The 18259-nt window shown below is 45.5% G+C and overlaps 1 protein-coding gene across 1 annotated transcript in view; it reads left to right on the top strand.

The window, feature by feature from the left end:
• Positions 1-18259, top strand: part of LOC120932843 (microsomal triglyceride transfer protein) — a 115736-nt gene that overhangs the window by 64669 nt on the left and 32808 nt on the right. The window contains 2 exon segments of the mRNA XM_040345627.1: positions 4335-4503; positions 10265-10372. Coding sequence (XP_040201561.1) covers positions 4335-4503; positions 10265-10372 — 277 coding nt within the window.

Raw genomic sequence — 18259 nt, forward strand, 5'->3', positions numbered from 1 at the left:
TCTAATGTAATGTTACTGTTAAAACTGTAAAATGAAGGATTGCTCCTCCAGTGCACCTAGGAGTCAGGATCTTCACTATGTAGTTGTTCTGCTTGAGCAGTCATAGCATAAGTTGGAAACATCTGAAGCAGGAATAAGAACAATATTTGTATATACCAGGCCCCCCACTATTTCATAAGGGAACGTCCATTTGTGTTCTACTAAGGCCTCGTACACACGATAGGTTAACCAGAGGACAACGGTCTGATGGACCGTTTTCATCGGTCAAAACCGATCGTGTGTGGGCCCCATAGGTTATTTAACCATCGGTTAAAAAAAAGCCAACTTGCTTTAAATTTAACCGATGGATTCCTAACCGATGGGAAAAAAAACGATCGTTAGTAGGCACAACCATTGGTTAAAAATCCACGCATGCTCAGAATCAAGTCGACGCATGCTTGGAAGCATTGAACTTTGTTTTTTCAGCATGTCGTTGTGTTTTACGTCACCGCGTTCTGACACGATCGTTTTTTAACCGATGGTGTGTAGGCGCGACGGACCATCGGTTAACCGATGAAAACAGTCCATCGGTCCGTTCTCATCGGATGGACTGATCTTGTGTACAAGGCTTTAGTCTCATGGTATACAGAAGAAAAAAAAAAAAACACAATTGGATGGATCCTGGGAGTGTTGTGCCTATATCCCTTTAAATGAGGGGAGATGCTTCCAAAAATGTACATGCCAAAAAAACGCACCTACAAAGGCTATCGATTTCAATACAAAATTGTATTTATTGAACATATTAGTACATACCAATACCAACATACCTTTGCCATGGGTCAACCATGGCAAATATGGGAAACCCCTACCCCACATATAAGGCATCTGTCATACCATGCTGATTGGTAATCCCATAAATATAGTTCTCATACATGCTTCCATTAAATCCCTTTTGATCCAGTCTGCTGTACACTGATGTCAGATAAAACTCAGCATCTTATTGACCTTTACAGGGAGATGGTGCTAATGAGAGATCTGTAACCAACCATCTACATGTGTATTCCCAGAAGTGTGTACACTTAAATTGGAAATGAAAACAATAGATTGACATATATGACTACAAAGTTGCAATCAAATTTTAACAGCATACCATGCTTGCCCGTGCTTCCAAACAAACTCATGTGCTTGTACTCCCTCCTGTTTGGTCCAGCCTGTGCTGTGTGAGCACTAAGGATGAGCTCTGGTGTGTTCGCACACCCTAAGTGCAGAGCCCGCCAGGAAGTCGGCACTGCGCTGCGCTAATCACAGGCAGTGAGAAATTTCCTGATCTCTGCAGTCGCACATCGGGACAATGTCTCTTTGCCTGTGAATAGCGCAGCGCAATGCCGACTTCCTGGCGGCCTCTGCACGTGGGGTGTGCGAACATGACGGAGCTCATCCTAAGGCCCCTTTTACACTGGGCGAATCAGTAATGATCCACCTCCGTATGCTCCGTAAGCTCAGCGGGGATCGCTCCGTTGATCTCCGCTGAGCCGGCGGATTACAGGGCGGTCCCCGCACACTGTACAGGGACCGCCCTGTCTTTTCTCCGCTCTCCCCTATGGGGGGATCGGATGAACACGGACCCTATGTCCGTGTTCATCCGATCCGCAGACGGAAGGAAAAATAGGGTTTTCTCCCATCTGCAAAATCGGATCTTTGCGGAGGTGGACGATTACGGGTGTCAGCGGATGTTCATCCGCTGACACCCGCAATCACATAGGGACCAATGTATGTCCCTTTTTCATCCGCACGTGTGAGAGGGGCCTTCGTGAGCACTGAACAGCTGATTGACCTTGATCAGGGGGTGGTGCTCAGGAAAGATCGAGATTGGACAGATGTCTGCATGTGTATGTCTCCCTAGTAATTGCACTGCATCTAAAAATGAGCCTAGATTAAAATAGACTGTTGGCTGAGTCCAGAAATTCCAGGCTGTAGGATATATTTGCAGTCTGTAATTGACAACGATAGCCCGCTTGTCCCAACACTCTCTATTGTCCGCTAATGTCAATCTCAGAAAATTGGATGGATTTCTGTCCAACAATAAACAATGTTCATGTAGTGAAAACCAAACAATTTTATGCTCACCTATGATCAGGGGTCAAGTCCTGGGGAAAAAAGTGTGGGAACTCCCACCCAAGATCCACTCCCCCACCAAAAAAAAATAAAAAATGATACGCTCATATGCATAATTACTAAACCGCATGTTTTTGGGGGGTTTTTTCGAAAAAAGAAGCAAGTTATTTCTAAATCCCGCGATAACTCGCGCAGACCTCCGCAATGTCTCCTAGGAACAATGACAAAAGCTCCCAGGAGACATTGCGGCATCAAGGAAGTAACAGAATACCTGCACACTACTCGATGAATCCATATACAGGAAGAGGCCAGTAACATAAAGGATTACTAAGGTTCGCCTGCCCCTGACAGTGACTCGAGCTGGGCATCACCGCTTAGTGAAGGATTGGCTCGGGCGGCTCGGCTGCTCTCGGCTGCTCTAGTCCTGCAAAGGGAACTGAGTTCCTGCTGTGAAAAAAGTGCAGGAACTCCGTTCCCACGCGTTCCCGCAGGACTTGAGCCCTGCCTATGATCACTTGTGACTGTAAATTAATCTCCACGATATAAGAGAAGACTGATTTTAGATGCTGAATGCTGATAGTTGTAGTTCTTCCAAAGCATTTGCATCCTTGCAGATTCTTAGACAGCTGTATAGCACCGTGTGGATACCTTCAATCTTTCTCTAGAGCGGAGATGCATGCCCACATGGATTCACTGATGCCAGCAAGTGATCAACATAGCCGGGATGAAAACAACCTGTGGACCTTGAGGGGGGGACATGTGTACCCCTCTTCCAATGCGTTTCTCTCCTTCCACTGACTGGGGCTTCCTCTGGGCGTATGAGGGGGCTAAATGGAAAATACAGAAGATGCTACACCCCCTGCTTTTGTGATAAGTGTGCCACAAGGAAAGAGGGAATTGCAATTTTTTATGGTTTAGTGCATCCATAATTAATATCAAATGCACACTTCTGCTACATGGATGTGGTAACCCAACTTATCTACTTTCCATTACACCCTCATACCTCAAAATATTCCAAAGTACAGATTTTTTTATTTTATTCTGGAGAGTTAATCACCTAACTACAGTGGCTCTGTTGATGGAATTCTTTATAGTGGAGTTCATGTGTATGTTCACCTGCTATGGGAAAGGGTTCCACATGCTGTTGGATTCTTTTTTTTTTCCATTATGGAGGATGTAACAGAAGGTACTGGAGCATGCAATGTGGAGGACAACAGCCAAACTTCAAGTCCTAAGTAGCCAGAATAGAATCAGGACTTATGAGGGGAAGATCACACTTTCCAAGCAAACAATACATATAGGTATCCATATGCAGACCAGCAGGCTTTACCCATGATAAAATCACTTTTTGATGGACTTATTCTAAAATGCATTCATTGGTGTTCAATGATTTCTGTGAATGGCAAAGGCAATTTTTTTATTACACATTTGTTTAGTCTCCATCTAGAATTATTAGTTGTAAGATGGTGACTGTAATGCCGCATACACACCATCACTTTATGTGATGAAAAAAAACGACACTTTCTGTGAAGTAAAAAATGACGTTTTTGAAACTTCAATTTTCAAAGACGAAGTTGCCTACACACCATCGTTTTTCTCACAATGTTCTTGCAAAGTGAGGTTACGTTCCACCACGTTTTACCATTGAAGCTTGCTTCATAAGTAGCTTCTGGGCATGCGTGGATGAAAAAACGTCTTAGAAAACGACGTTTTTTGCTACACACGGTCAATTTCTGTGAAGTAAAAAGTGCACTTTTGAAAAACGACACATAAAATTGAAGCATGCTTGAATTTTTTTGGTTGTTTTTTACAAGACATAAAACGACGTTTTCCCCCACACACGGTCAATTAAAGTGACGTTTTTGAAAACGTCATTTTTTTCCATCACATAAAGTGATGGTGTGTACGCGGCATAAGAGATTGTTTGCCAGTCTTTTCTAAAATAATGGCATGTATCTATTAAAGAAATACGATTTCACTCAACAGGCACAAAGTTAAAATGCTTATATCCACGCTACAAGCCAATGTTCAGGATTAAAAAAGGATAAATCCTGCAATGTGTTTAAATCATTTTTATTAAGGGACTGTTGTGAATGTACAATATACGGTATGTAAAGCACTGTATAAATTGTTGCTGCTATATTAATACCTGTAATAAATATGATGTGAAGATTTGTGTCAAAAATGCATGCTTTAGCAGTGGACAAGCTAAAAAAATATTAATGTTTGGTTTCTCACAGTCCTCAGCTGGTTGATGCAGTGACTTTTGCGCAAACTCCTGAATCCTTAAAGGCCGTTTTGGAGTTTTTGGACTTTGGTAATGGAAGCAGACCTTTGTTACAAGAGAGATTCTTATATGCCTGTGGCCTGGCTTCACATCCAAATGAAAGTATGCTGAGAGCTCTGCTTGTAAGTTAATTTGATATATTGTGTCTACTAAAGTAGGTTTTACATAATAGCATGGTACAAAAAATAGTAGTATTCAGTCAGCCATTGTAACCATAATAAAATTAGATTTTCCTATCTTCCCTACTTAAAAGCACATCTTAACTTCTGTCAGTGCTTTTTGTAGCTCCACCCCAGGCTGAACCCCAATTTATAGGCATTCTTCTGAGGGAACTACAACCAGTTCTCTAATCACTGCCCCATTTCAAAGATTCACACTGTGAACAGTTCTGCAACAACGACTGTTCACTCACAATTTCAATAATAAACAATCAGTTAGTGCTACAGGGCTGTGTGATAGATCTCCTGCTACTAGTAAACATACCTGTACACTGTGCTACAGCACTGACTGATCTTTATCTTTTGTTAATTAGAGCCAACTAGGGTTGCCACAGCATCCCTTTATTCTAGGACACACATTAATTACACAGGTTCTGTGGCTGATTAGCCCCTTCTGTACCGGCCCATAGACATATGACATCCACAGAGGGGATCTCCCATCCCGGCTGGACGTCCTGGGCTTTGTGAGGGGATATGAATGATGCCTGCAGCTAGAGGCATCATTCAGATATCATTGTTTGCCGATGGCGATTCTGCGCACCATAAGAGTGATCATATCAGCAGTTCCGCCGCTTGATCCTTCTTATAGGTGGCGGGAGGGGACATCCCCCCTCCCGCCGCCATCCGGTGCTTCTCCAGGCTCTCCGGTGCCATCGGAGGCCCGAAGAAAGAATTGTCCAGCGCCGGATAGGAAGCATAGAGATGACTGGTGACCAGATGGTAAAAAATAAAAAAAATAAGTAAAATAAAAATAATAGAAACATTTTTTTACAACGCCCCTGTCCCCCCGGTAGCTCGCGCTCAGAAGCGAACGCACACGTAAGTCCCGCCCATGTATGTAAACGCCGTTCAAACCACATATGTGAGGTATAGCCGCGTGCGCTAGAGCGTGTGCAACAATTCTAGCACTAGACCTCTTCTGTAACTCTAAATTGGTAACCTGTAAAATGTTTCAAAGCGTCGCCTATGGAGATTTTTAAGTAACGATGTTTGGCGCCATTCCATGAGTGTGCGCAATTTTAAAGCGTGACATGTTAGGTATCTATTTACTCCGCGTAACATCATCTTTCATATTTTACAAAAAAATTGGGCTAACTTTACCGTTTTGTTATTTTTTTAATTCATGAAACCATTTTTTTTCCAAAAAAATGCTTTGAAAAATTATTGCACAAATACCGTGCAAGATAAGTTGCAATGACCGCCATTTTTTCCCTGGGGTGTCTGCTAAAAAAAACATATATAATGTTTGGGGGTTCTGAGTAATTTTCTAGCAAAAGAATGATGATTTGTACATGTAGGTGAGAAGTGCCTGAATAGGCCCGATATGGCGGTGGGTATAAAAGCCCTCTATTGAAGGGGTTAAGGTGGTAATTAAACTCACTTGGTGCTTTATCTTCATTAAATCAGCCTCAGAACCTGTGTAATTCATATGTGTCCTAGATTAAAGGGATGATCTGGCAACTCTAGCCCACCCAGCTCCCTGTTGTGCTAAATGCTGGGGTTTGTCTCCAGAGTGCCTCTGCTTCCAGTGATGAGTTCTATCAATCAGCCTTGATTAAGTATTCATCTCCATACTAGGAGAATGGTCAGACAGCATTTGAAGGAAGGAAGTTGAGCTGTCCAACCATGCTACCACTCAGCAATTGTAGGACAGATCGTAAAGGGACAAACTGCTATATGCACTTGGTCCCATGGGAAAGAGATAGGTAATCCCTAAAATAGCAGAGAGTTTGTTCTTTAGCTCTTTCTGATTGCCATTAGTAACTTTATTTATTTGCTAAAGCAGGCTAAAGATAACCCGAGTGCTGCACATTCTAATAACAGGCATTAATAGAGCATCTTTCAGTCCTGAACTTGAATTCAGAGACTAAATCGTTTTTATAGTGACTTATTTTTATTTAGTTAAGCTACCAGTCCTTACAAGCAATATTCCCTAGAGGGCTTAAAGACAACACTGCCTTAACTATTCCGCATGAGGTTACAGCTGCTAACTTATCATGCATTCCATTCAATAATTCCCATTATTCCATTCAATCATGCCTCCAGGCCACATGCTGGCAAATTTCTCCCTGAAGATGTCATAAGCCACAAATAGATAATTTTCTAACAACACATTCATTTGTTCGACTAAGAATCCCTTTATAGACAATGCTATGTATATATCTGAATATAACAGTCCATGCTAAACATACGTGTCGAATGATATCACATAATATAGCCCATGACAGACACTCACAGCATTGTTCCATAATAAAGTGCAAATTGATGCTAACATGAAGAAAAATTGTCCTATCATATATCAAGTTAAGATGTCTGTAATTCATCAACATCAATATTGTGCAATGTCCTACCCTAGCAATTGGTGTAATTAGTCAAACTCATCAAATAAAAGTGCTATTCAAATCTATACCATAGACTTTCTCAACCAATTTCCAATGACCACCAATGTAAGGGGTTACAACTACATTGAACTCTAATGTTAGAGCACAACATCATTTTCACTATGTGGATTTTTGTTGTTATTAACCACCGAATGATGGCTACAGAGCAGATTCCAAATGCCGGGAGGACGTCAATAGACGTCCTGCCCTTCGCGTGCTCCCCGCGTGCCCCTTCAGGGCCTGTGCTGTGATCACCCGAGTCACTGAGACTCGGGTGATCACAGATCTGAGTAAGGGGCTAGTTCTGCCCCTTACCACGTGATCAGCTGTCAGCCAATAACAGCTGATCATGTGATGTAAACAAAAGCCGGTAATCGTTTCTTTTTTCTCCTCACGCTGACTGAGTGAGGAGAAAAAAAAGCCGATCACCCGCTTATGTGTAAGGGACATCGATCCCGAAGAGGAAGGAGGCAATACTGCCTCCTCTGTGCAGTCAGTGCCACCTGCCATTGCCACCTGCAAGTGCCACCTATCAATGCCCACAAGTGCCACCTATAAATGCCACCAGTGGTGCCAATCAGTGCCACCTAGCAGTGCTGCCTATCAGTGCCCATTACTGCCACCCATCAGTGCCCATCTCTGCAAGCTATCAGTGCCACCTACCAATGCCCCAATTAGTGCCACTTCTCAGTGCCACCTATCAATGCCCTTCAGTGCCACCCATCAGTGCCACCTCTCAGTGCCCACCAGTGCCGCTTTATCGGTGCCTATCAGTGCAGCCCATCAGTGTACATTAATGAAGGAGAAAAATTACCCGTTTGCAAAATGTTATAACAAAAAAAAAAAAAAAAAAAAAAATCGTATTTTTAATTATTTTTAACAAAAAATAAAAACCGCAGGGGTGATCAAATACCACCAAAAGAAAGCTCTATTTGTGGGAAAAAAATGTGTACAGTACTGGATACAGTGCAATTATCATTTAAAGTGCTGAAAGCTGAAAATTGGTTTGGGCAGGAGGGGGGTTTAAGTGCCCAGTAAGCAAGTGATTAATCATAAATTTAATTACTGAAAACTATTTTGCCATATACAGCAGGTAGGTGTTAACATATAAGCTGGCCTAGGTGTTAAAATACTCTAGGAATCACAAATTCTTTATAAATATATTTAAAAGGGGTTTGATTTCCAAAATATACAAAAGCTTGAACGAAACAAACATGCCTGAGAAGACACATCCCATGTTACAATGGGAATAGGACTTAAATACCTCTTTTACTCTCGAACAATGGGATGCTATTTTATAAATCTCCATAGATGCACCAAAACAACTTCAATCAGAGAATCAGCTATTAAATTGGTCTATAGGTGGTATCTTACCCCAGCTAAACTTAATACATTGTATCCCTCACTATCTCCACTCTGCTTCAGGGGTTGTCCCACTCAGGGAACTCTATTGCATACTTTTTGGGATTGTCCATATCTAAAGAACACTTGGCACAAGGCCAGTATTGTTATAGACAAAATCTCCGGTAAAAAGATTCCTCTCACACCCCAGATATGTCTTCTGTTCTCCCCTATACATGATATCCCTACATCCAGCACAAGGCTTATCCATACATTTCTCAGCTCCATTCATTGGGCCATAGCCTTTAATTGGCGCTCCACGTCGGTACCTTGGCTACAAATTCTCAACCGCATGACGAACATCAAACGTTCAGAGAGAATTCACCATACATTATATGATTCTATGCCCCGCTTTTAAAAAAAAATGGATTCTCTGGGACACCACCTTTCTGGTTTAGAATACATTTTTGCTAACTATAACCTTTCTTTTTTTTTCCTGTACAATATTCCTGTACAATATTCACAGTTAAAGATTTGTGTATGCATACATGTACCTACGTTGTAATTTTTTTTCATGTCCTCATTGTGCGTTTTTGCTTTGAAGTAGCTGTAATTCTGCTGTGATCTCCACACTTCCTGGTTGTCTGGCTCCTTATAACCATCGTACTGGGAGCTTTTCACGGTGGTCTAAGCTGTCATTACTGTGTGTCTAAAACTCCTCAGAACCAATCAGATTCATTTTAAAAACACAACACTGCCCTGGATTTGTTTGTTTTTGTTCTGTGAGTCTTCCCGACTTACCTCTCACCCGGAACTTCATGTATGTACCTTTAAAACCGAAAGTGAAACTAGAAGCACATTATATGATAGATTAAATTCAATTTTTAATCATTTTTAAAAGGAATCAGTTAACTTTTATGTCTCTATACCCAATAAACAGTCATTTCAGCAAAAAAAAATTTTTTCCTTTAGTGACCCTTTAAAACATTGTACAATTTACTCATCATGCTAATGTAAATATGATCTGTAGATGTAATAATTTTAGCAGGGGTTCCTCATGACCTGATATACCATGATTGGGCAAGGTGCAGACTGTGGTATTACAACCACTCCACCTCTTCCAATCAGAGAATAATTTTTATTCTTATTCATTGACAAAATACAAGGTGATCTGTGAAGAGTGGCTTAGCCGAGTGAGCAGCCCACTGTGGTCAGTATGCAGTGGGACAACAGTTTGATACAGACAGGACCCAAAAGATTACGGTGATCACTGTAGTTGTGCCAATTACCACAGTGATTTCCAGTTTCAGTAATGTCCCTCAGGTATGGGACATGCATACTTAGGCTGGTTTCACACTGAGGCGTGCAGCCGCGGTGACGGTATAGCCGCGCTATTTGTAGCGCGGCTATACCATCGTATTTACCACGATATTCGGGCGCTAGCGGTGAGGTTTTAACCCCTGCTAGCGGCCGAAAAAGGGCGGTATTACCGCGGTATTACCGCGCTTTCCCATTGATTTCAATGGGAAGGCGCGGTATTACCGCGCTTTCCCATTGATTTCAATGGGAAGGCACGGTATAGGAGCGGTGAACACACCGCTCCTATACCGCGGTAAAGATGCGGCTAGCAGGACTTTTGGTGTGCTCCTGCTAGCGCACCGCTTCAATGTGAAAGCCTTCGGGCTTTCACATTGAACACTGCAGGGCATGATTTTTCATGCGGTATAGCAGCGCTATTTTTAGTGCTGTACCGCATGAAAAACACCCCAGTGTGCAAGGGGCCTTACATTGGTCCAAGCCAGACTATTGTAACTATGCCATTAAGATCATAACTGAAGTTCAGCTTTACATAACCTCATGCAGCTTCATATCAATATACAATGTGGAAAGTGGTTAAAGTGTTCTACTGATCTTAATTTTTTTTTTCTTGTTTAATTCTCTAGGACAAATACAAAGGAAAAATTTCAAACGAGGAGATTAGAGAAACTGTCATTATTATTATTGGTGCTCTTGTCAAAAAACTGAGCATGGCTGGAGGCTCTGAACTACCGGTAACCAATATAGTATATTTACTTATTCATACTTTTTTTTTTTCTTCTTAATTTTCTTTGTAGCGCTAGCCCCGTAGGAAATGCTGGTATTTTGCCCAGGGCTTCCCCTTTTTTGCCCCGCAGTCAGGCATAAGGTAGATTTACACAGCCAGTTGCACACACACTTCCGCTTATTGTCTTCAATGGCCAGTCTAGTGGTTTTGCTTTTGCTGTTTTATTTTTGGAGAATGGGGATAGGGAAGGGGATTTAGTGGGATACTCCAAAAAATAAAACTATTCACAACTGAGTATGTCTATCTGATCTCTAGTGAAGTCTGTGTTGAAAGCAGATAAGACTTCCTAAAAGTAGCACAATGTAGTTTCAGGAGTAAGCAAAGTCCAGTAAAGTCAGTAGTAGTAGTAGTAGCAGGGCAAAACTCCTTAGGTACAAGCCAGTTAGGGCAGAGCAAAAGTAGCAGCAACTGAGCAAAGTCCTATGCAGAAGCAACAGTTAGACAAGCTCTTCAGAACAAGCCAGTGTTTCCTTATTCAGACCCTCAGCTGACTATATAGCACACCAGAAGTCTATAGATCCTTTAGGTTGTCTGTATGCACAAAGTGTCCAGGGACAGCTGGTAGCCTCCTTCCAACTTCCAAGCGACACTCTTTACCAGTGGTGGAATTTTCAGGGTCGCAACAGTTAGAGTTGTGACTGGGCCCTGAAATTCTGCCAAGTCCGGGGGGCTACCACCCATCCGTGTGAATGGCCCACCTGACTGTCACAGTGTGTTGGGTTGGCTGATGATGCGGTGTGCACTGCGTGCTGTTCGTTCGGCCGCGGGGCGTGCTTTCGCCGCTGAGGTAAGAGAGAGACAATGCAGAGGCTGAAGCAGCACTCACTGACTGAGATTGTGGACCACCCCCGCCCACCGCTTCAGCCTCTGCCTATCCAGAGACACAGAGATGTAGGGAGGCGGGGCGGACTCTGCAGCAAAGGCGGGGGAGGAGCTTTCCCCTCTGCAGCAGCGTGCGTGGAGTACCTACCTGGCGTCTACCCAAGCATGAGGCAGGGCATCCTGGCGGGGGAACAGTGAAGGTGACTCAGTCAGACCCAGGCCACAGAACAGATCTAATGGAATTCCTGGGGAATTGATTGATTGACGGTAAGTCAATCAAGTGACAGAGCTCAGCTCAGCAATCGGCACAGGTGGTGGTGGGAGAGGATGGCACGACCACTGCCACCGCAGCCACCCCCCTCAAGTACAACCGCTGCCACCCCCCCTCAACACCAGCACTTCCACTGATCCCATCCCTCCTCCCCATCAGCACTGTTACTGATCCCATTCCCCAAGTCAGATTTAATTGATCCTATGATTGCTTCATAGGATCAGCAACCGATGTATTGCTTCATTTATGTGAAATCCCTGGTTATATGGCCAGTCCCTCTGATTTCCTATTAAAAACTTACCACACTAGGCAGGAGCGTACAACATGGTCAGTACTCTAGTTAGGCTGATAACTCTGTGTGCTCTCCTCCAATGATCAATAAATGTTTTACTTACGCTGTACAGTGTAAAAAAAATAAAGTATCAAAATCATGCTTTCCCCTCCCGTCTTTCAGGACAGCCCACAATTGAGAGATACTCCTCCTCTTCCTCTAGGAAACACTGCGCCAGCCCATAAATTTCTCACTCCCCCTGCCAGACCGCAGTATTAGTGTTTCCTCCGGTGGGGAGACACTGTGCATGGGAACCTAGGCCAATTCAGGCAGAGGACTGAGGCCATCTATTTTACCTTAAGGAAGCAGAGGCTTCCAGGTGAATCCTGGTGCGGTGCAGGCCCACCATTAGCCACCCCTTCCACGCCGAGCGCGGCTCCTGGTTGCGGGGGACCCCTATCTCGTCCAGCGGGGCGCAGCGGGGGGGACATCCAGGCTCGCCCTGTACTACAGGCCGCAAAGAATTTTTTTGAACCGAGCGGGCTGGACGGCGGGTGACGTCATTTCCGGCGTAGAGCGGATGTCTCCCCTTTGAACCGCGACTTCCGGTTCCGGGTCGCGGTGCTGATAGGAGGTCCGGGCGGACGCTGGAGGGAGTCGGATCTCGCACAGGCGAGGAGAAAGCTCTCAGCAAGCAGCCACCTGCAGTCATGTCGGCAGCATCTCCAGAGCCAGCCCTGACAACTGACGCTACCTCCAGCGAGCCTAAGGTAAGAGTACCCTGGGGAGGGGCGCTCTCTAGCTTAGGTTTGCCTCTCCATGTAGGGTTCAATGCATGGGGAGGCAAGCCCCCTGGGTGGCCAGGGGAGGGGGAGTCCTTAGTCCCAGGGTTTATAGGGGGCTAGGTGCACTCCCAGGGTTGTAACTAAATTTTTTTAAATGTTTTATTTTTATAACTGTTGTTTTCTGCCCTTTCTGTGTTTCAGAAAGCCATTGAAAAAACGGGTAGTGGAAGGCATAGCTCAAAGAGGAAGTGTGCCTCCTGTAGGGATGTCCTTCCAGAAACATGGACTAAGGTCCTATGTAGGGATTGCATTCAATCCCTGGTCAGGGAAAATGAATTAGAACAGGAGTCAGGACTTGCAGCCTCTGTTAAAGAACTGTCATCCACGTTCTCCTCATTCAAATCTCTGTTTGAGAGATTACAGCCTTTGGCTGTCCCTACCCTGGTTACAACCCAGCCACAGGCTCAGGGTCCTGCTCCTGTCATACCCATTGCAGCAGCTATGGCAGATGTTTCCGCAGGCCCTTCCCAAGAGGAACAGGTTCCTCCAGATAGTGCCACCTCTGATTCTCAAGAGGGGTCAGAGGGAGAGGACCAGGACGGGGAGTCCAGGAAGCCCTCTAGGTACAAATTGTCACTGGATGAGGTAGAGGACCTCTTAGGGGCAGTTTACACAACCCTTGGTATCCAAACCGACAAGAAACCTCTTACCCTCCATGATCGAATGTACAGGGGTCTGGAGGAGCAAGAGAAAAAGGTCTTCCCAGTACATGATATACTGGTTGAGACCATTAAGAAGGAGTGGCAGGATCCTGAAAGGAAACCCTTTTTTTCCAGATCCCTAAAGAGGAGATTCCCTTTCTCAGAGGATCCTTTATCTGTTTGGAACAAAAGCCCCAAATTAGACGCCGCCTTCTCCCAAGTGTCCAGGAACACGGATTTAGCGTTCGAGGACATGGGGGTTTTGTCCGATGTTATGGACAAAAGAATGGATTCCCTATTAAAGAAATGTTGGGATTCTACTATGGGGAATCTTAAACCAGAACTTGCCGTCACGGTAATGGCTCGCAATCTGGAGCATTGGCTCTCTAAAATTCAGGAGCACATTGAAGCTGGTACGGATAAGGAAACTATTTTAGCCTCCTTCCCTACTATCCTGCAAGGAGTCGCTTATATAGCGGATGCCTCAGCGGAGTCAGTCCGCATGTCGGCCAGATCGGCGGTTCTGGCTAACTCGGCCAGAAGGGCCCTCTGGCTCAAGACTTGGACTGGCGACAGCGCCTCTAAATCCAAGTTATGTGGTATTCCCTTCACAGGGGACCTGCTTTTTGGCCCAGGCCTTGAAGCAGTACTAGACCGCACGGCGGACAAAAAGAAAGCCTTTCCTCCTAAAAAGAGAGTCACAGTACAGGCAGGAAGGGGGTTTCGTCCGCATAAGCAAAAAGGGGCCAAACCAGCAGGCCAAAAGAGGGTTTGGACCCCCAGGGGCAGAGGCAGAGGTGGAGCGATTTTTCACCCTCCTGTCCAGCCCCCTAAAAACCCATGACTTGTTAGTCAGGGTGGGAGGAAGACTGGGGACTTTTCTCCCACAATGGGAATCAATCTCCCCAAACCAGTTTGTCCTGGCGGTCATAAGAGGGGGATACCGACTGGAATTTTCATCACCTCCCCCCCAGAGATACCTAGTCACCCATCTACCCAGGGACAAGGAGAAATCCGAAGCCTTGTTGGGAGCTCTAAGGGAGCTAGAGGATCAGAGTGTCATCCTCAGAGTTCCAAGGGCAGAGGAAGGAAGGGGATTTTATTCACACATCTTTGTGGTAAAGAAGCCCTCGGGAAAATACAGGTTAATCCTAAACCTAAAACCTCTGAACAGATCCATTTCATACAGGAAATTCCGTATGGAATCAATTTATACAGTCAGAGCCCTCCTTCCCCTCAATTGTTTCATGGTATCTCTGGACCTCAGAGACGCATACTTACACGTCCCGATCGCAGAGAATTCTCAGAGTTATCTGCGATTGGCCGTGGACCTAGAGGGAACGATTGTACACCTCCAGTTCCAGGCTCTGCCATTCGGGCTATCCTCCTCGCCCCGGATTTTTACCAAAATCCTGGCAGAACCCTTAGCGTTTCTGCGACTTCAGGGAATATCCATCATAGCCTATCTGGACGACCTGCTACTTTTCGCAGCCTCGCCAGAGCAGCTATCCAGGGACCTGGAAGTGACCAAGAAGGTTCTAACGGACCTAGGGTGGTTACTGAACCTAGACAAGTCCAGTTTAATTCCATCCCAACAGATCACTTACCTAGGGTACCTGCTGGATTCTACTCTCTCAAGAGTGTTCCTCCCGGTAGAGAAAGTCAAGAAGTTGGACAGAGCAGTAGCTTCCCTCCAAAACAATCAACAGGTGTCACTAAGGTCCCTGATGTCAACGCTAGGTCTGCTGACATCTGCCCTCCCAGCCGTACAGTGGGCAGGGATTCACTTTCGCCCACTGCAGGCCTTCCTACTAAGGGTCTGGGATCACAGCCTAGAAACCCTAGACTCCTTGATTCTAGTACCCCTTCAGGTAAAGAGATCCCTCTGGTGGTGGAGAAAGGCCACCAACATTACCCAAGGACGTCTGTGGATTATCCCGGTGTCTCGGGTGGTAACCACAGACGCAAGCGGCAAGGGCTGGGGAGCGCACCTGGGGTCCCTTCCAGCGCAGGGTACCTGGGGTCTCCAAGATCTAAAAAGATCTTCCAATTGGAAGGAGCTGAGGGCAGTGGGCCTAGCCCTCAGGTTCTTTCAGGAGGAACTCCAGGGGCACCACATTCAGGTGAGATCGGACAATTCATCGGCCGTAGCCTATTTAAACAAGCAGGGCGGCACGAGAAGCGAAAGTTTGTCGGTCCTGACAGCAGAGATTCTGGGCTGGGCCGAGATCCACACCCTCTCCCTTTCGGCGGTCTTTCTGAGGGGAGAAAGAAACGTAACAGCAGACTTCCTCAGTCGGAGGCAGCTGAGGGAGGGCGAGTGGACCCTCAACCAGGAGGTCTTTCAGCTCCTGAACAAGAGATGGGGAACTCTGGAGGTGGACCTCTTCGCCTCAAGAGAAAATGCGAAGGCCCCCTGTTTCTTCTCCCTGAACAAGGGAGAAGGAGCAAGGGGAGTGGATGCCCTGTCCCAAAGCTGGAAGTTCGGAAGATGCTATGCATTCCCACCTCCGGTACTTCTTCCAGCAGTACTGAGAAAATTCCAATTAGAGCACACCTCTCTAGTCCTGGTAGCTCCTTACTGGCCCAAGAGGGCTTGGTTCTCAGTCCTCAAACAATTACCGGCAGAACCACCCTTATTTCTACCTCAGCGGGAGGATCTTCTATCACAGGGCCCAGTCCTATGTCCACAAGTCCACAGGTGGAGGCTAGCAGCGTGGCTACTGAGGAAGCCATACTAAGATCCAAGGGATTTTCCGAAGGTTTAATTGCCACCCTCCTTAATAGTAGAAAAAAGGAGACCCGCAAAATTTACAAGAAGGTTTGGCTTCGTTTCAACGAATGGTGTGTAAATTGCCCCTGTTCTGTACAGAGCCCCACGGCTGTCTTAGAATTTCTTCAGTGTGGGGCAGATAAGGGTCTTTCGGTTAGCACCCTTAAAGGGCAGGTGTCGGCACTTACGGTGTATTTAGAAAAACCTCTGGCCACCAGTCCCTGGATAGTCAGGTTCTTTAAAGCACTATCCAGACAGAGACCAGCTCGAGGGCCACCCTTCCCCAGTTGGGACCTGTCTCTGGTATTGCGTACCCTAACGGGTACTCCCTTTGAGCCCTTAGATAATTGTTCTCTAAGGGATTTAACCTTAAAAACAGCTTTTTTGGTTGCAGTGACCACTGCTAGGAGGGTCAGCGAGCTAGAAGCTCTATCGATCAGACCCCCTTTTTGTGTTATTTTCCCGGATCGGGTCGTTTTCAAGACCGATCCAGCCTTTCTTCCTAAAGTGACTTCAAAGTTTCACAGGAGTCAAGATATAGTTTTACCCTCTTTTTGTTCCAACCCTTCGGGGGAAAGGGAACGACGTTTCAGTACGTTAGATGTTAGGAGAAGTATCCTACATTATTTAGAGGTGACTAAACCGTTTAGACGGTCAGACTCACTATTTGTTTTATTTTCTGGAACCAGGAAGGGATGCAAAGCATCCAGGCGCACTATTGCCAGGTGGCTAAGACTAAGCATTGAGCAAGCATACACTTTGGCTGGTAGGGATATCCCTACAGGAATTAAAGCACACTCCACTCGAGCGCTGGCAACCTCTCAAGCAGAAAGAGCGGGAGCAACGCCGGAACAGATTTGCAAAGCAGCAACATGGTCCAGCTACACCACCTTCGTTAAACACTACAGGGTGGACCTGGTTTCGGCAGGTGAGCAAGCCTTTGGACGAAAGGTTTTGCAAGCCATAGTCCCACCCTAGTTGGTAAGTTCTCGGTTATCCTCTCAATTGTGGGCTGTCCTGAAAGACGGGAGGGGAAAAATAGAGTTACGTACCGGTAACGTCTTTTCCAGTAGTCTTTCAGGACAGCCCTGGGTACCCACCCGAATAGAGGAAGTCTGATTTCAAGACCAGGACATGATGTTGATATGTAATTGTATGTTATTAACATGTTCTTGTGTCTCCCCAGCTGACCGGAGGTGCTCGTATAAATACTGAGGTCTGGCAGGGGGAGTGAGAAATTTATGGGCTGGCGCAGTGTTTCCTAGAGGAAGAGGAGGAGTATCTCTCAATTGTGGGCTGTCCTGAAAGACTACTGGAAAAGACGTTACCGGTACGTAACTCTATTTTTTGCGGGGGGATTTCTTGCACCGGGGCCCTGAAGCTTCTAGTTACGCCTCTGCTCTATACCACTGATACCAGACCAGATCTTGAATAGATAGCCCTTCCAGCCAGCTCTCTTCAGAACCAGGGTCAATCTTACTAACTTCAGGCCCCAGGACTGCCACCTGAGGCTGCATGGCAGCACACTCTCTCAATTCATGCCCTCGGGTTCCCCACCTGAGGCCACATGTCATGTTTTCAGGATTTTTCGCAGATGGAACGGCTGTGGTAATAACTAAGGCAGTGAAACGGATCAAATCACTTGTGCAAAATAATGGAAAGCCTAAAAACATTACCTGTTGGGGCACCTTGAGGATTGGAGTTGAGAAACACTGGGTTATGCCGTGTACACACGCTGAGAAATTCCAACAACAAAACCGTGGATTTTTTTCCGACGGAATGTTGGCTGAAACTTGTGTTGCATACACACGGTCACACAAGTGTTGTTGGAAACTCCGACCGTCAAGAATGCAGTCACATACAACACTACGACGAGCCGAGAAAAATTAAGTTCAATGATTCCAAGCATGTGTAGGATTTTTGTGCGGTGGAATTGCATACAGACGATCGGAATTTCCGACAAGAACTTTTGCCGTCGGAAAATTTGAGAACCAGCTCTCAAATTTTTGCTGTCGGAATTTCCGACAGAAAATGTCCAATGGGGCCTACACACGGTCGGAATTTCCGACCAAAAGCTTGCATCAAATATTTCTTGTCGGAGATTCCGACCGTATGTGTGGGGCATTAGAGTATAGGTTTTGATAATCAATAGAATGCAAACTTGAAAATAGCTATAAATATTCTTATTAAAAGTGCCAAATCCCTATTCTT

This window comes from Rana temporaria, chromosome 1 (assembly GCF_905171775.1).
Source record: "Rana temporaria chromosome 1, aRanTem1.1, whole genome shotgun sequence".
Classification (NCBI taxonomy): Eukaryota; Metazoa; Chordata; class Amphibia; order Anura; family Ranidae; genus Rana; species Rana temporaria.